This window comes from Arachis ipaensis, chromosome B03 (assembly GCF_000816755.2).
Source record: "Arachis ipaensis cultivar K30076 chromosome B03, Araip1.1, whole genome shotgun sequence".
NCBI lineage: Eukaryota > Viridiplantae > Streptophyta > Magnoliopsida > Fabales > Fabaceae > Arachis > Arachis ipaensis.
The window spans coordinates 9,332,161-9,351,973 of record NC_029787.2 but is presented as its reverse complement, the minus strand read 5'-3'; the positions used below and the strand labels follow the sequence as shown (position 1 = coordinate 9,351,973).

Sequence of the window (19,813 nt, the reverse complement as noted above, 5' to 3'; positions counted from 1 at the left end):
AATATAAGAGTACAATATATATTGAAATAACTATAGTAATTAAATTAATTTCATTTTAATTGTATTTAAATTCTTTCTGTCAAATAACTATAGTAATATATTGAAAACTTATTGAGTACAATGCATGTGAATGTAAGCCATTCCAAGTATCTATAAGACCGAAAAACTTAATTGAGTACAATGCATGTGAATGTAAGCCATTCAAGTATCCATAAGAATAATATTGAACATCAAAGTCTTTTTGCTGACTAAGTTTAACAAATTAGTCTAATATAATAAAAATCAGTTATGACCACCATTATTATAAATGTTATTATTTTGGACTTAGTTTATAACAACATTTGGATGTATAACGTTATATTATAAATGCATAATACAGTAGATTGGTAAAACACTGGATCAAATGATATCACAATCAAGCAGTTATAACCAATTTAGTCTCAACTAGTTAAAACAATAATATTAAGTCCACAAGTTGACCAAAGACATTGAAAAATCTAGAACAAGATCAGCAACTAAAGCAATAAGAAAATGGATAATAAAATGCCAGGAGTGGCAAAATCCTTAATAAAGCAAACATGAAACAACAAAACCTACTCATCAGATGATCCAAAATTTAAAATCATCAGTCCGTTGGTTGATCAACTTCAGCATAAGCATTTTCAAGGTGTGCTTGCTCGGCTTCTTGTACCTCCTTTTCGGTCTTCCGACCCTTTTTTGATTTGTAGTACACACTCATAAAGGTTCCAACAGCTCCATACTTCCTCCTACAATGCTCATAGAGACCAGCATCAAACATCCTCCAGAAGTTCTTCTCGTTCAGCTCGGACACAGCATATTGCGGCTGGAAACCATGATTCTCGATCAACCATGCCTCCATCTTGCGAACAGCTTCAGCACCATCAAATACCTCACCCCTCAAAACAGGACCTGGTGCATAGTAAACTCCCACGTCTGTGTACATTTGAGCAGTTTGTGTATCTCCTTGCCTACGGTGTAGTTCAAAACCTGGTTCCGGGTAAACCATAGTTTTCACAGGCAACTTGTACAGTTTGTGTGGGCATAGCCAAATAGGATACACCTAATGTATTGACAAAACATAAGAAAGAAAATAAGCAGCTAAACCAATTTGATTTATTCAAGAAAATGTGAATTCCTAAGATGATGACATGATCAACTTGGATTGAGATAAAATAGAGCACTATCTCCAATAAATTGCTACTTATAAAACTAATAAGAGTACCTGTAAAACTCACTCCTCAAATTTTCTAATAAGATTCAACTTCAAAGTTTCAAGAAAATTTCAATTCTTATTTCCGTCTTTATGAGTTAAAGTGTGGACAAAAACACAATCTTTAATTACTTTATATGGAGTGAAACAATTTAATTGGCAAAATTCATGCAAGACATTATTAAGGTTGGGAAAAGAGGAGAAAAGTACCTCCATCTCACGGTGAACCCATTCTAATGCATTTCCAACTTTGTATAAAGGAACAAGCATGTCTTGAATGACATGCATGTCGTGGTAATAGTTCCTTATAGCTTCACCTTGAGTTGCCTTGAGCAGAGACACTTTGGGTGGCATCAACCAACCAAAGAGAAACCTAAACCAAAATTGGTCAGCAAATGGGAGAATAAGCTTTCCCTCCCAGTACAAACACCTCGTATGCCTGTGGTAATATTCCCTAGTGGGAATGTACTCAACAAATGTTCCTTTCTTCAGTGCAGTCTCTGCATGTTGATAGAACCAGGGTTTAAACCACCATCCTACACTGTTGATCTTATTCCCCTTCTTCTTGGCCTCTTCTTTTGAAGCATACTTCCCTGTCATGCAGACAGCCTGGGTTGGTGAATAAACCATTGTTTCAACAAAATCTGGCACCTTCTCTGGGTTATCCTGGTCTCCATCTCTCGGTGCTAAAGAATCGGCATATGCTTGTGCAATGTCTTGCAAGTTACCAACAACAGGTTTGTAAGTTAGTTTCATGTACTCCTTAACAGGAATAAGTCTAATCTCAGCAGCAACAAGAAGCCCAAGTGTTCCCTGGGACCATGGAATAGCATAAAACAGATCAGAGTATTCATTGTCCTTGGTGGCTCTAACAAGCCTTCCATCTGCCAAAACAATTTCATAGGCTACAACAGTGTCAGAGAACAGGCCATATAAATGGGAGCTTCCTTCAATTCCATAACCATTAATAAGGCCACCAACAGTGAGATCATCAAGCTCAGCAACAACTGCAAGGGAGAGATTCATTGGGACGGTTGCTCTCGAGATCTGGCCCATGTTGACTAAGGGTTCCACTCTTGCAATCATTCGCTCCTTGTCGATTTCAAGAATGTTTCTGAAAGCAGATAGATCAACTTCAAAATGACGAGCCCTCTTATAGTCAACATTTCGCATCCCAACTGCAATCCATGGTTTACGAGCTGTGCATACCAGACCATCCTTGGATGGATTCCTCTGCTTGAGACGTTTGATGACCTTCTTTACATTCTCATCGTGCTCCTTCTGGCGTGTCTTATATGACTTCCACTCAGATCTTACATCCCCAAGGTATATAAGAAAATAAATAGTGAAGGAAATGGGAAGGACTACGAAAATGACAAGAATCCATCGAAACTGAACAAGATAGTCCACCCAAACCTTCTTCCTCTTCGGACGCAAGGGAGCCTCAAGATCAGACATCACTCTAGACCGTAAACAGCTTCAATTTGAAAAAAAAAATTATAAGTACACTAAATTTGCACAAATAGAACTCACAAGTATTAAAAAGTTACAAAACACTGAAATACGAGAAGTAACCTTTATGAAAAACAAATTAGAAGATAACAATAACATAGATCTAATTTAAAAATTTATATAACACCATAAAGCAAAACAACAAAATACTCAACACAAATTTTCAGCTTAGACGAACTGCTTTACTACCTTCTCTTCGGAAGAAAATAAGAAAACAGAACCATTAACAATTTGTTAAGTTATCCTACTTAAGCAAACTAACAGGTATCAAATCTCTACATATATATGAATAATTCAAGAGAAGTTTCAAAATTAAGCGAGAAATGGTTGCATGTGCCTAGAACAACCAATATTTAACAAAATCCAAACACGAGCTACAAAGATCTGAGATTCTACGATAGAAAATGTAATCAAAATAAGAACAAACTAAAATCATGCAACTACTACATTAACAAGTTTTAGATATTTCTCAGTAATACATTAGAAATTCGAAACAAAAATTTTTAGATTAAATGGAAAAAATCAGAATTATAATTACACTCGGAGTATATGGAGTGAGAACGAGAAGAGAGAGAAAGAGAGAGTACCTGAATAGGCGACGAAGTGTGAGCAAGTGAGAGTAGATTGTGTTGGGGTTTTAAAGCGAGTTAGGGAGTGAACGAACAACTCATTCTCATTGACATTGAGTGCGAAATTTTTTTTTCACTGTTAATAAAAAAATAGAAATCTATCATTAATTATTATTAGACTATATATTTATAGAATGATCAATTAGTTAGCGATAACAATGAGAAATTAATTAGTTAATTTTTATTTTCTTATTAGCATGTGTATACATGTATATAATATACTCCTATGTACTCTTTCTCAAATTTTTAATACAGCTTTTTTTTTCATTTCCTCAATATTAATTTAAAAATATTATTTACAAGAAAAAAACATTTATATTTTTATCAAATATAGTAAAAAAATGAATAATTTTATACCATTAGATGAAATTTTACACCATTAAAAATATTAATGATGACTAATTAATCACTACAAATCACAAAACTTGCTTATCCCTAATATTCTTCGAGGAACTAACATAAAAAGTGTTGTAAATTAAACTAATTCAAATTGAAATTGAAATTGAAATTGAATTAAAAAAAATCAATAAAGAACTAAATTTAGAGATATTTTGGATATTAATTTAGTCTCATATAATTAAATTTGACACATTTTAAAATTAAATATATGACATTTTTTGGTATAGATCTCATCTAATTTGTATTGATTAAATGCAACGGTACAGTCTAAGAACTTTTACACACTATTCTGCTCACCCAGTCTGTGCGACGCATCACTGTAAGATGCATTCCCATGCAACAAATTGGCTGACACATGTGCTTACTCAATTTGGGGCCCAATGATTTCCGATTGCATGGTTAAGCTACTTCTCTTATTTTAAGAAAATTAATTAATTATAAAAATTAATAAAATTCATTCACTTGTTTGAGATAAAAGATATTTTAAAATGTTAAATTTTTTGTCTATTAGAAAAAAATATCTTTTTGAAAAAAGTAGAAAAAATAAGTATTTTTTGAAAAGTCAATCCAAATTGACTCTTAATTTCGTAATTAGGTTTTTTCTAGTATAAAAAATGTTAGAATTAGCTAAATATTTATTTGCAAATTAAAAATATCCACAATTGAGAACCTAATTAAATCTTTGACCATATATATTTTTAAAAAAATATTCCGTTAATTTTAATTACAAAATAGTGGAAAAAAATATTCTAGCCTTGTTAGTAACGATCCTTTGTTTGTGAAAAGATATATATTATTGTTAGTAACGATACTATACTACTAAAAAAATGTATATATGTCTATTTTATTTATATTCTTATTCATTAATTATAGAGCACTTATCTAAAAAAATGTCATACATTTAGTATAATTTAAGATTGACTTAGTTTTTTTTGTGGCTTAGATTGACTTAGTCTAAATGTGCTAAATATTTTTAGATTAACACATCTTAATTTATATGTTTATTAAGGTGTCGTATATTTATATATACAAAAATATGACATAGTTCAAATGTGATAAAATCTAAATATTTTTAGATTAACACATCTTGTTTATATGTTTATTAAGGTGTCTTATATATTTATATTTAGAAAAATACTTCTAGTAGAACTCATGATTTTTTTTAAAACAAATGAAATTTAAAAAGGCAAAAGCTAATAGAGTAAAAACATAAAAAGAAAAATTATAAAAAACATGACTGAAGACAGATAAAAAAGATTAGAATCCCAACGAGAAAGGGACCGGCTAATCAGATTCGTTGGCTATCACATGGAAAGTTTTCCCCTCCCATGTGAATTGAGGACAACCTTACAATTATTTATTTTTATTTAACTTTATTATTTTTAATTAGTAACTCACTTTTGTTCTTTATTAAAACTCAAATTTGAAAAATTCTCCCATCTGGCCATCGATCTCAGATCCCTTTGATATGGCCAGCAGGCGACATCATAGGGTCAGCCCCACCAACCCTCCAATAAGCAGACATATAAAATTGGACATTTTTATAGTGTGATAATTGCTACCATATTTAGGGTTTAGGGTGTGTTTAGAATTCACGTTGGAGAAGAGAAAAGTTTGTTTAAATGTTTTGAACGTTCTATCTTTATGTTTGACAACTCTTTGAAATTTTGAACTTAGAAGGATTTTCCCTTTAAACATACATTTACAGGAAGTTAAAAATTTTAGCTTCTGCGTTCACACATTAGGAAAGGCTAATTACAATTGAGAAATTAAGTAAGAAAATTATTCCTCTTCTACCAATTTTATCCTTCATTTTCTTCTGTAAAAATGATGTAAATAACCATATAATTTTCACAATAGTTTTTTTGTATATGTTCTTGGTTNAAATGATAGGATAATATAAAAAATTATTTAAATTGATGTTTCTTTTAGTAATTTTTCATCTAAGAGTGATTTTGAGTAATATATTCTAAACAATATTTATTTTACTATAATCTATTTTGATATAAAAATTGCTAAACATAAATCACGTTAACACAAACTTACTTTTTATCAAAATTAAGTTTATAAAATCACTTTTATACAAACTCCTGTTTGCAAACTATAAGTCAAAGACACACTTATATGTATTGGAATTGCAGGATTTGGGTAAAATGACATAATGAGATTTGTGGAAAAAAATAAAACAGAATAGGATTAGTATTTCTTTTTCTTCTTACACTTCTGAAGAATTATCATATGTTCATAACACGCAACAAAAAAAATAATAATAATCCTAAAAATTTATTTTGTACTTAAATTTTATTTTAGAAACAATATATAGATCAGATCTAAATACATGGGTACACTAAAAAAAATCACTTTCTCCTTCGATGGTACAAAAACGCTATGCGTATCCACATCGAAACCAATTTTTACTGTCAACTCCTTGACCAATAGACATTTGATCTAAATTGAAAATTCTCTTGCAACTCTTTACACACCATAAAATTTTTCTGCAAGACTTACATACGTTTATGTGTGTAGAGGTAAAGGAATAAAATACTTGTGTGTTATTCATATTTTTCCTCTACTCTTGACATACATGTATATAGAATGAAATTTGTTACTAATTTCAAGTTTGAATCTCATTTCAAATTTAAATCATATCTTGTTATTTTAAATTTGAATCTTTTAAATTTATGAATCATGTCATAACAATTTAAAACAGAATCAGTTAAGATCTCATCCAAACTTATAATTTAAATTTAGAAATAGAATAATTAATTATTCTCAAATCTCATTTAATATTTTTTAATTATCATGCTATTATTATATTCTTGGTGCTAACAAAGAATACAATAATATTTTATTTGAATTAATATAATTATTTATTTGATCAAATTAAAATAATAATTAAATAATTTTATAGCAAAGATTAGAGCATTCGTTAGTGTGTAACCCCATAGGTTCAATACTAAGCGAGTAGTAAATTAGTCATACTAAATTTACTAATCAAGGTTGGTGTCTAGCAACACTCCTCAACAACCCGATAATATGAAGTAATATATTTTTACTAAAAACTTTAGAAGAATAAAGTATAATTCATTCAATCTTTTCAACTCTTCGTTAACCCTTATGTATGGTTTAATTGTCAAACTCTAACTTGTTACCATTATTATGATGAACTGTGAATGACCTAACAAACTTATTTCTTCATTCATTCAATCTCCTTTGCCAAGATTTTATTTATCCCAGTCATTATAATCATAGAGTTCAAACTCTTTATCAAGAGTTGATGGATTCTTTATTGACTAATCATTAATTTTACAGTATTTAAATCATACATAATGTTCATTCAACTAGCACGATAGGGTATTAGGTGTTCGGAATCAAAGTATAATAAATACATGATGAATTATATGGTAAAGATGTAAGTTTACAGATTTTTTCTTTTATAGGATAAAAAAGATATTGAAAAAGCTATAGCTCACATTTTAAACAACAATAAAATAATAAAAAATACCTATAAAAAGAATTTATACTCTTTCTGTATACAACTTTAATCTGTATAGTAGAGTGTCTCCAAATACATTGTTAATTACTATGATAGTCGTAAGTCAAAAGAGCTCTATTACTATGTTTATTTTTTAGAATATTCTATTGACAAATATGCGGTAATTATAACCATTAGAAATTCTCAAATTGAGTCAGTTCAATGGTCATATCTCTATATCTATCATCTATATATATATATATATATATATATATATATATATTGATCTTTTCGGATTATTAATATCCTTTTAATAATCTTATGACCAAGAATAATTTAGATTAAATTATAAAAGATTTATCTCTCATTATTATGATCACTATCACAATAATAAATCTCTAAATTTAATCAAGGACTTTATTATATTAACATTTTAATATAATAATAATTCAGGTTAATTAATTTTTTTTTCATATTCAAGTCTCTCATTTGATACTTTTATCTCTTTCCAAACTGATGATGTATTTTGAATTTGATAATATCAAAAATCCAATTGATTCAGATACAAAGTCAAATTTTTTCTTCCTCGTTCACAAAGTAAAAGCACAAAAATTAGATGTATTTAATTTAGGATTTTTATTAATATTGTATAAGCATTGAAATAAAGAATCAAAACCAAATGTAAGTTAATTAATTCAGTGAAATTCAACGGGAGTAGTTCAATGAAAAAGATTAACAATTAGAAATCTTCTTAACAAAAGTTCTAAAAATACTAGTTAAGAATACTATAAAAAAAAAAGAAATTATAGAAAATATACAACGAATGTTAATTTTTTTATGCATTAAAATATTTGAAAAAAGGTAATTTTTTTTCGTTTATTCTCTGAACCAATGCTCTTTTGGAGAACTCTTTAACCAAATTTTCAATAATTGCTTATGCACAAAATTTAAATAATTATTTTCTATATACAAATCATTTACAAACATAAGTCTATACAAATTATTTATATTCAGGCGCTCTGCATGTTCTTTTTCGTTATTTTTTTCTTTTGTTATCTTCTTTCTTCTTCTCCTCCTCCTGACATTTCATCTTCTTTTTCTTTTTTCCTTCTTTTTTGTTATTTTTTCTTTTGTTATCGTCGTCACCAACACCATCACCTCCTCCTCCTCCTCCTTCTTTTCTCATTGGACTTTTTTCTCCTTATTCCTTTTCCTCCTTCTCCTCCATCATCTTCATCATCATGATCATCATCGTTATAGCATCGTCTTCTTCTTCTTATACGTATCGTCGTTATCGACTTATCGTTATTGTCGTCATTGCTATCGTTATCGTAGAAATTTTACCATATCGATGACGTTGCCTGATCCAAAATTTTAATCATAAAATTTTCTTAAGCTTCTTCTTATTTTACTCTCTTAACAAGAATAACAAAAAAAAAAAAAAAGAAACACCTAATGCTGCAAAATTACCTGGAAGATGATGAATCTACATTCATTCAACTAAAAGAAAGAAAGAAATAAAGAAAAAAAGAAGAACAAGAAAATGCAGCATTAGAGAAAATATTTTTGTGTATTTACAGTAAATTTCGGTGTAAAACTAAGACATTTATATATATTGTTTAAGAATTTTGACAAATTTGTACTGATAAATTCTACATAATTCAAAACTCTTCCTCTTCCTCCTTCTCATCTTCTGCTGCTTCTTCTTCTTCTTCTTTTTATCATTATCACCATCTTCTTTTTTTTTTAATCATCTTTCTTTTCTTGTTTTACCTTATCAAGTTTCTTCTTGTTTTACTCTTTCTTAACAAGAATAAAAACAAAAAAAAAATCAAACAAAGAAGAAGAAACACAAAATGCTGCAAAAATACTTGGAAGAGAATAAACTTACATTCATTCAACTAAAAGAAAGAGAGAAATAAGGTAAAAAAGAAGAAAAAATGTAGCATTAGAGAAAATATTTTTGTGTAATTGTAGCAAAATTCGGTGTAAAACTAAGACATTTATGTGTATTGTTTAAGAATTTTTGGTGAATTTGTACAAATAAATTCTGCATAATTTAAAACTATTCCTCTTCTTCCTCCTCATCTTCGGCTGCTTTTTCTTCTTTTTTTTCTTTTTATCATCATCACCATATTTTTTTTTCTTATTCATCTTTCCCTTCTTGTTTTACCTTCTCAAATTTTTTCTTGTTTTACTTTTTCTTAAAAAGAATAAAAACAAAAAAAATCAAATAAAAAAGAAGAAGAGACACATAATGCTGCAAAATTGCTTGGGAGAATATGAACTTACATTCATTCAACTAAAAGAAAGAAAGAAATAAGGGAAAAATGAAGAAGAAGAAAATACAGCATTAGAGAAAATAGTTTTGTGTATTTGCAACAAATTTTGGTGTAAAACTAAGACATTTATGTGTATAGTTTAAGAATTTTTGGTGGATTTTTACTGATAAATTTTGCATAATTCAAAACTCTTCCTCTTCCTCCTCCTCATCTTTTAATGCTTCTTCTTTCTTTTCCTTATTCATCTTTCCTTTCTTGTTTTACCTTCTCAAATTTCTTCTTGTTTTACTCTTTCTTAACAAGAATAAAAACAAAAATATCAAACAAAGAAGAAGAAACACATAATGCTGCAAAATTACTTGAAAAAAGATGAACTTATATTCATTCAACTAAAAAAAGAAAAAAATAAGAAAGAAGAAGAAGAAAAAAATACAGCATTAGAGAAAATATTTTTGTGTAGTTATAGCAAATTTCGGTGTAAAATTAAGACATTTATGTATATTGTTTAAGAATATTCGGTGAATTTGTACTGATAAATTTTGCATAATTCAAAATTTTTTTCCTCCTCCTCATCTTCTGCTGCTTCTTATTCATCTTTTCGTTCTTGTTTTACCTTCTAAAAAGAATACATAATGTTATAAAATCAATAAAAAGAGGAGAAAAAAAGTGCATCAATAACAGCAGCAATAAAAAAAACAACGAAGAGGATGAAACACGTGAAGAAGAAGAAGGAACGCGAAGAAAAAGGAGGAAAAACGCAAAGAAAAAGGAGAAGAAAGAGGAGGAGGAGGAACGCGGGATATAAACATTGGAGGAGGAACGACGTGATTTCACGCGCATATTATGAAAGTGGGTTTTATTGGGTTATGATTAACTTGTATAAACTTGTATGCCAAAAAGATTTGTATGTGTAGTAGGTCTGATAATTGCATATATTTTTTTATATGACTATATATGTGGTCAATGTAAAAGGTAATTATTTTTATTGATGTGACGTTACGTAATTAAATACACGTGTAAAACTAATTTACAGTAACAATGTATTAAAATTAAATATTTTAAATATATAATTTATATTTTAATATCAATATAGAAATAGTTGATTGTTTTATACACATAATAATATGATTGTGTGTGTGTTTTATTTTTATTTTTTTTAAACGTAGAATGACTAACTTGGAATTCTAGCCCAAATCCCTTCCCGTTGTATGCATCAAATTCAAAACTGTGGAAATGTGTGCGGTCATGACCAGAACAAGCCATCAAATCGTTTTTTGCGCATCATTAAAACTGAATATAAAAGTGAGACGTTAGAAACTTAGAATTCTTGAATTAATAGTTTGAAATTGATTGAATTGAGATTGGAATTGGGAGTAGGATTGGAATTTGGATTCACAATCTCCCTGTCTCCCTCAGCTTTTTTTTTTTGGTCTTTGTCTCCCTCAGGTTAATGCTGTAGGGAGAATTGGATAATATATGTTTACACGCTTATATATAAGCAAGAAAGTTATGAAAATAAAATTGCTAAGATTATTATTATTATTGGCTAGTACATGAGGAAGTAACATCCATTGTGTTAGTTTTTAGTTGTAGCGGATAAAAAGTAAAAAAGGGGATTGAAATGGATTAACACAATGAAAGTATATGAGAATTATAGGCGTGTGGTAATTTTAAAAGTAATTTTTTTTAAGTTTTTAATTTATGAAAAGTAGTAGTATTAATATTTGGTNTTGTAATTATGGAAATTTTTGTTTTTTCAACTACAACTAAACACCTTTTAAAAATATTTGCATTAAACTTATATTTTTTATTTATAAGATCACCAAAATCTATTTACCGAGTATAATAATTAAAATGTCAAATCCAAAGTAAATATCTATTTTGATCTCTGAAATTTATGCGATTATTCATTTTAGTCTTTAAAATTTAAAATTGTTCATAGTGGTCTCCTAAATTTAAGTTCGAACACCAATTTGATCCTTCGACCATTTTCGATAATGAGTTAGCAAACGAAGTACTAGTAAAATCTTGTCACACTGGACTCTCCAGCAATTAGATGACATGATAATATTTAATTGGAAAAGTATGAGGAGACAATGTATGTTTTATATAATGTGTACAATGGACTTAATTTGAAATTAAAACTAAATTATAGGCAACTAATTAATTTTGAATAGTTTCCAATTTGAAATTTAAATCAAATATTAAAATTATCGGTTTTGGAAATAAACAAACTACCTCCCTCTCTCACCTCTCTCTTTCTCAATACGGTTTGTCAGCTTTCTATGCCTTTCTCATGGAGTCTCGCCGGTACACTAACGCTACGGTCACCAGCCGCCATCGGAAAGTGCGCCGACACTGTTTCGACTAGTGTCGTTGCCATACAGGCCACCGCCAAGGGAGGACGTACATATTGTGTGGGTCGAACTAACGGCACCGCAGCAACCCGGACGTCCAGCGCCTCCGTCGCAGCCGGCGTGTGTCTTCTTCCCGATACCGTCCTCACCTCCTCCGATGCGCCTTCGCTTTCTCCCATTCCTTCAAGTCTCTTCTCACCGATGATACCACCATGCTCTTTTTCTTCTTCGGATCCAAGCATGATTAGCTTCTTTCATGATTTGAGCCCTATGCTTTACAACAGTGCCGCGTTTGTCATAACTAGTCCTTCAAAATTATGTTTCACCACAATAATAGTTCATTTTGTTTATTCATCTTCTTCTATTTTAATGGTCATTTTAGTAGGTATGCTATGTAGATGATTATTTTGATTGGATTGAGTTTAGTTATATATAATTAAAATATGTTAGATGTTCAATTCATTAGGTATGCGAATGATTATTTTTATCCTTAAGTGAATGGTTATTTTATTAAGGGTGAATGGCGTGTGGCAAGCCAAGTAACGACGATAAAATGGGATGATTATTGATGAAGGTGAGGTGGCCACCGGTTAAAAAAGAAGAGAGTATTGAAGGATTTCAAATGGTTATTTTTTTGAAATAACTAACTAAATTTTTTAAAAATTTAAAATTGAAAAATTTAAAATTTGAAATTTGATGTGAAATAATTGAATAAAAATTTTTAAATTTATTATTTTATGAATAATTTTTATTTTTAACTCATATTGAACTAAATAAATAGCTCATTCGACGTATTATGCAAATATCCCACCCTGGCAGGACTCTATTTAATTTTGGACCTTATTTGGTCCCTAGACCCTAACTTTTTCTTCTTCCTCCTATTCTGCAGTCCGCACCATCCTTCTCTTCTCGCATCCTCATTTTTACTTCCTTGTCTCCTACCGACCTATTTCTTTTTTCTTGACTTCCTCTCTGCCTTTGCCTATTCTACCGCGCTCCTTTCTCTTTTTTGACACAATCTCTTATTTTTCTATTGTAATATACTTTCGTTAATCATGTCATTTGTTTATCAATTTTAAAAGAGGTTATTGAAATAAAAAGAGTGTCTCATAATTACGATAATCCAATCAAAAATAGATATCTTCAATAATTATTAGTGAAAAATTTAAATCTCTATCCATTTTGCTTTAATGAATACAATTATCCCCATTCTTTTTCAATGGGTAGAGTTATGGCACAAAAATTAGGATATTGAACTCAACACAGTAACTATTTACAAGTCGAGTAACTTATAAACACTTGAGAAGGAAGTCAAAAATTACATCCCATAAAATGAATGTTTTCCAATTTATTGGAAACTTATTATCACACGTTTTACAACATGAAATGCATGCAACATCTGACTCTAGTATTTTTCATTAACAATTACTTCACTGCTTGATGAGATTTCTTATCATGTATGGAAGAATGTCTCTATTATCGAAGTAAGCTAGTTCCACCTGAAAATAAGACAAATGAAATACATTAAGGAAAAGGTGTTGCAGCAAACAAGAAGCATATTATTATAGAAAAAGGGTCGAGTGGAAGATAAGAAAGTAGAAAAGGGGAAGTGAGAGAAGAAGGATAGCGGAGAGCAGGAGGAAGATGAAGAAGAAGAAGAAAAAGAAAAATTTAAGATTCTATGGACTAAATAAAATCTAAAATCAAATGTTGTCATGTCATCTAATTATTAAAGAGTCTAGTATAATAAAATTTTGCCATTTCAATATTTCTTTTACTGATTTATTACCGTACCGAAAAAGTCGAAAGACTAAATTAATGCCTGAACCTAAATCAGGAAAACTAATATGACAAATTTTAAATTTCAAAAATTAAAATAAATAATTACATGCATGTTAGAAACTAAAATAAAAATAAATTTACTCGTCAAACCCATAATTTAGTGGTTAAGTTCCGACATTTCATTTGAATTGGGAGCCGTTATTCAACTCTCATCCTTTTATTTTAATATAACAATATATAGATAACCAAGTAATGAAATTATTGATTTATTACTATTAAAGTACCTACCACAAAGATTTTACCAATAAAGAAAATCTACACGTGTTCATATGAGCATTTTGTATGCATACAAGAGTAATGTGTCATTTTCTAAATACAATTGGCATAAAAGTAGATAAAATATATTAAAAATATAATTAATTTTGATGCACCGTAAATATAAAGTAGTTTTATATGTGTATCTAATTACGTAATATTACATCTGTAAAAATAACTATTTTTTATATTAACTGCATAAATAATTATCTAAAAAATAGATATAATTGTACGATTAAAACATTTATACTGTTAGTGCATTTAAATTAATTTCATTAAAAATAATGTAATGAACTTATGTTTACAAAAACATCTACCAATCAAAGAAATTCTATAACGACATTTGCTTATTCAGCCATGAGTGGACAAAAATCGTTTGGGAGAAATGAAATAATAGAAAATGTTGCTTAGTCATATCCTCTATTATATATCAATGTACATTTTATTTTTAAAATATTATTTTATCACGTGTATATGTTTTTTGTAATTTATAATGTTTGAATCCGAAACTTTTTTATCAGAGCAAAAATACTTACCATCTTAACTAATTTTATGTATGTTATTTTTAAACATATTTTTTTTAAAACAAAAAGTTCAACGCAAAGTCCAGAATTATAATATAAACACTAAAAAAGAAACCATAGTTATCTCCGATATGCCATCAATAACTAGACGGAATAAAGTCAATCCATTATTTGTAGTTCCTAATCGACTTGGTAATAACTTCTGCAACACATGTTTCTTGATTTTTGAAAATCCTCACATTCCTTTTCAACCACGACATATTCTAAATGATAGCAAAAAAGCTAATCAGTCACCTATTACGTTCGTCTTTTCTTACAGGAATTTCTGTCCAACTCTAAAAGTGTTGTTTAATGGTTCCTGGAATAGACCAAAGTTTATTATAGGCGTAAAACCAAACACACCACACTTGCCACGTGAACTCACAACCAATGAATAAGTGAAAATCATTCTTAGTTTCTTTTTTACATAAAACACAAATCATATCCCTGTGATCAATAATGTTCAATCTAATTAATCTTTTCTTAGTATTGACCCTACTAACTAACACAAACATGAATCATATTTACAGAGTAAAATAGTTAATTAATAAATTCATTAATGCTTATTAATACACTAATAAATAATAATCCAACAATGAAAGACAGAAGTTAGCACACTTGTAATGCAATTAACCATAACCTTTTCCTTCATATATAGCTTCCTTGTTTTTTTACCAAGGTCATATTCCTTAGTGGTTACAAAATACAAACTTGGACGATGGCATTCGTGTGCTTTGTGGAGGGGATTTAATTTCCTCGTGATGCTTGCCCAAGTGTCCATAGTGGTCCACCTAACTAACTCTCAACAAAATAATAATGATAATTACAAGAAAATTCAACTTCCCACGTGCAAACGGATTCATGAGAAAATTTTGTATAATTCTTCCTTTGGGAGAATACATGATATTTGATTGGCACAAGAACTTGTATCTCTCAAAGGAAATGCCCTTTTATTCGCTTAACCATTTCACAATCGGTAATACCTAGCTGTAATGCTCATAACATGTGCACTGACGTAAGAGAGCAATATATAGAGAGAATATTCGAACCAATAATGCATTATTGCATTCACATCGAATCCAGTGTTTTTCAACTTTCAAATATATAGATGATTAGATGATGTTCATAACATCGTGTTTTAGAAGCTCTTATTACATGTTCCGTATAAATAAAGGCTGGATCGTAAAATACGGTACTCTTGTGAACTTACTAACTAAGATAGCCAAGTTTACAGAATTGTCAACAACGCGCTAATTTTTGAAAAGAGGGATACACCTCAATATTATAATTTTATATTTTCTAAAATTATGGAAGAAATTGAATAGTCTAATTTTTGTATCTTAAAATTTTTTTTTTAAAAAAACAAAAATTGAATGATCCGATTTCAAAATCGAAATGTCCAGTTATGCAAATTTTTTTTAGAACACCACACAAATTAGTAAAATAGAAATCAGAGATCCGATTTCAGTATTTTAAATTTTTTAAATTATTTTAAAAGTAAATCGGATGATCCAATTTAATATTATAAAGTTTGTAACTTTTTCAAATTCAAATCGATGCATCCTATCATCCTGTATATGGGCATCACCGTATGAATGAGATACAATTTAAATTTAGCATACATGCGCATTACACTTTTTCTTTTCCAATAAAAAATTACTTTGCATAGTTTTTTTATGCGCATTTCAGTATTCCATGCTACAGGAGTAGAAATAACATAATTTTAACCAAAGTAAAAGCATTCACCTACATGTCCAAAGTTGAATAATCTTACTGAAGCATATATGCAAACCGTTGCTTAACAGAACCATAATCATCAGCTTTCCAAGTAATTACTTGCTAGTCCTTTCACTTATTCTACACACAATATTATGCAAGTTCAACACTCAATATACTCTGGATATTTGCGAGCTTTGATAACAAATATAGAAGAAAATAAGTGTTGCATGTCCTTTTGAGAATCTCCCCCAAAAATATATCATTCGTTGATATTTTAGCATAACATGTATAACACAAGAAATCCATTTAGTATGGGAGACCATGAATAAGATAAAATACTATATATATGTCGGGACTGCAGAATCTCGTAGCTGACAACACCTATCGACAAAAAGCATCTTCTGTCATGATCGACTTTGAATAAACAGAATCATCTTTACACAAGGCCCAAGAACTTGAACCAAACTTCAAAAAGGTTTTGATGAAAAGGAACAAAGCTTTGGGCTTCAAAGTTCAAACACTACATATTATAGTTGCCAATCTATGGGATCTATGCCCCTTTTCTCCAGAAGCTGGTTTGTGCGAGAGAAGTGCCTGCTCAGATGGATTCAGAATACACAAGATAGAAAGTAAGCATGAAAACTGGTTTACGGGGATGATAAACAGATAACTGATTAAGGTGGTTTTCAAAATATTTTTTTAGTATTATATGAGATCTACGTCTCTGTTCATTTAAGTGGAAACCAAAATATGGCTCAATGTGTCAGTGGAACAGAATATGAAACAGCTGTTTCAGATCACCCGCCATGCAGATGAATAATGAAAACAAGTGGTGGAGTAGGAGAAAAGTGAAAATGTATTTTAATACAATAATGCCAAGTTGATGAAAGAGATTAAAAGGTTTGTATTTTAGACTGAGATAACTAAATATATTTGCACTCTCCACTTAATCAACCAAGCACGATGTTAACACTTACAACTTCCACTTTAGAACTCAGCAGGTCCTATTATAGAGCATTAGTATTGTGTACATTATTTACCAATTCAGAAGTTCTTCTTGCGCTCATTATTTACCATATTAACACAAAATTAAATTATATTTCAAAACAACCTTACCTGCACCCAAAGAAGCCTCTATTTGCAGACAAACCAGAAGGATGTGCAGCTTGAAGTATATGATGTTTTGTTGCATCAATTAACCTGAGTATGCACTCAATACAAGCTCATCAACAAGTTTTGCAGAAATTATTTTCCAGGCAAGGAAAGAAAATAGTCCAAATTAGTTTATAGAAACTCTTCTGGGAGCAGCTTATAGTTTTATACATTATAGATGTACATTTGCACAAAAAAAATGCTTGTCATCTATTTCTGAAAAAGAAACAATAAATACTTGAAGTTTAATCTTTTTTGATCAAGCTGACTACATAAACCCAGGATGCTGACTCTACATTTAGTTTCTAAAGCTTGTAAGCTTTTAGTGTGTTATACAATAGAGGTAGTACCTAGATTTCTCCCGAGCAGAGTTGCCCCACAACAGAAAGACAACGCCTTCCCTTTTCTGTGAGATTGTTTTGATAACAGCATCAGTAAATTGTTCCCATCCCTTTTTTGCATGAGAGTTTGCTTGATGTTTCCTGACTGAATTCACAAAGTATTTGTTAAAAGTCAACACTTCAGTACAAACATAAAACACTAAAGATAGGTAAGAACAATATTCCACTAGATTAATCTGCAAATAACACCAAAAAAAAGTACACATATAACTCAACAAAATAATTGATTGCACGTTCACTAAAAAAAACCAAAAAAAAAGTATAAATCTAACCTGTGAGTACGGTATTAAGTAAGAGAACACCCTGAAATGAAAATAAAGGTCATTGAACATGTATTAAGAAACTAATTCACTGAGTAAAGTTTGACACTGTTAAAATACATGCATGGAGTGACATGAAGGACAATTTGACAAAGCTTTGTTGAAATGATAGGCACCATTTGCGGTTATTATTCTGCAGCTATATTCTTTACTGCAATCTTTGAAAAACTCTTCAGAGACACAGGGAGAGAAATGTTTTTCCAGTTGTTTCAACAACAAACCAATTCAATATAGTCGCACAGGTTTGTTGAGAACTTGAGATTGTTTGAAACATATAATGCCCATCTATACAAACACCAGCAAGTAGTTCGAGCTAAGAAAAGGGGAACAAATTTGCAGCACTAACCTGTACAGCCCATTTTTCTAGATTTCCATGACGTGGAACTGAACAACCAAGATCTTCTTTGAGTTCCTTAAATATATTTACCAAACTGGAAGGAACTTTCACACCCTCAGGGACTGAGAATGAAAGGCCCATTGCTTGACCAGGTCCATGATAAGGGTCCTAAAAAAATAAATTGCTTAAAACTATTTTTTACGAGTCATCACTGAGATTAGAACTCTGTTATATGATGATAAAAGATCACGCAGTTAACAAGTTAAGGTTCCTTACAGAATTCGAATCACTAGGGCTTACCTATAAATATTACCAAAATCCAGACTTTGGTAGCCACAAACAGTTTAAAATTATTGGTCATTCGTTATTTCAAAAACAATAATAAAGTCTCTGATCCCATAACAAATTTAAAATGACAAACTTGTCACTCACTTTTCAGAAATGGATGACAAATTAGTCATTTTGTACAAAACCAGAATCTGTACATGTAACAGAGAGGGCAACATTTCCGCTAGTTTGAACAGTGAAAGATAAACTCGTCAAAGAACTACTCTTTTCTCCAGTGTTATATTATATGGTTAAAATTATGAATTCAGTAAAAGAAGAAAAGAAAAACCTATTTTTATACCCTACAAACTACATTAACCTTTAGCTATTTATTTCGATCATGAATCATTCATTTCAAAAAAAGAACTCATAGCACAATAAGGTTAAATTGAGGAACGAACCTGTCCAAGGATAACGGCCTTAACCCTATCGAAAGGGGTAGAGTTAAGAGCATTGAAGATGAGGTGAGAAGGCGGATACACAGCATCAATGTTGCTATTGCAAATCTCAGATTCAACAAACTTTGAGAGGCTCAGTGAATAAGGTTTCTGGAGCTCACCAGAGAGTGCTTCCAACCACGTGTCCTCTACCAGCAGCTCCTCCAGTTTCACAAAACCTACCACCGCGGTAAAACGACAATGCTATATAACCAAAACGACGTAAAGGCATCAATGTGAAAGTGAAGAAAAATACCTTTGGAGTTGGAGACCTTATCGAGGCATATTTTGAGGTTGCGCTTGGATTTTGCGAGGTGCTTGTTGTAATCGACGCGTGATTTCTGGTCAACGGAGAGTGAGGCGGAGGAGCCACTGGCGTCGTTGGAGTTGGGGATTAAGAGTGAAGTGGGAGTGGTTTTGATTCGTTTGGAAGGTGGTTGGAAGAAATCCATTAGGGTTTTGGAGGGGGCCGAAGAAGAAGACATGTCTGGTTTTTGGAATTGAGAGTGGAAATGAAAATGGCGGGTGAATCTCTCGCTCTCTGTAGATGGCGGGAAAGTAGTAAGCGGCTTTAT

General features: G+C 30.4%; 2 protein-coding genes across 3 annotated transcripts; both read right to left on the bottom strand.

The window, feature by feature from the left end:
- Nucleotides 384-3,437, bottom strand: LOC107628731 (delta(24)-sterol reductase). Its single transcript, XM_016331313.2, has 3 exons — nt 3,331-3,437; nt 1,442-2,708; nt 384-1,081 (listed from the first exon to the last, which is right to left on the bottom strand). The coding sequence occupies exons 2-3, from the start codon at nt 2,687-2,689 to the stop codon at nt 626-628; spliced, it is 1,704 nt and encodes a 567-aa protein (XP_016186799.1). The 5' UTR covers nt 2,690-2,708; nt 3,331-3,437; the 3' UTR covers nt 384-625.
- Nucleotides 16,320-19,807, bottom strand: LOC107628732 (uracil-DNA glycosylase, mitochondrial). Of its 2 annotated transcripts, XM_016331314.2 has the most exons (7): nt 19,495-19,807; nt 19,203-19,417; nt 18,484-18,642; nt 18,090-18,120; nt 17,767-17,902; nt 17,381-17,464; nt 16,320-16,858 (listed from the first exon to the last, which is right to left on the bottom strand). In XM_016331314.2, the coding sequence occupies exons 1-7, from the start codon at nt 19,721-19,723 to the stop codon at nt 16,792-16,794; spliced, it is 921 nt and encodes a 306-aa protein (XP_016186800.1). In that variant the 5' UTR covers nt 19,724-19,807; the 3' UTR covers nt 16,320-16,791. The 2 variants fall into 2 exon arrangements, with proteins under 2 accessions (XP_016186800.1, XP_020973711.1); XM_021118052.1 differs by lacking the exon at nt 17,381-17,464.

Coding starts and splice junctions, on each gene's coding strand:
- LOC107628731 (XM_016331313.2), bottom strand. CDS start 2,689: ATGTCTGATCTTGAGGCTCCCTTGCGTCCGAAGAGGAAGAAGGTTTGG. Junction 1,082..1,441: donor GGGTTCACCGTGAGATGGAG/GTACTTTTCTCC, acceptor TCAATACATTAG/GTGTATCCTATTTGGCTATG.
- LOC107628732 (XM_016331314.2), bottom strand. CDS start 19,723: ATGTCTTCTTCTTCGGCCCCCTCCAAAACCCTAATGGATTTCTTCCAA. Junction 17,903..18,089: donor ACTTAATACCGTACTCACAG/GTTAGATTTATA, acceptor TTGTGAATTCAG/TCAGGAAACATCAAGCAAAC. Junction 17,465..17,766: donor TCTGCTCGGGAGAAATCTAG/GTACTACCTCTA, acceptor GTGCATACTCAG/GTTAATTGATGCAACAAAAC.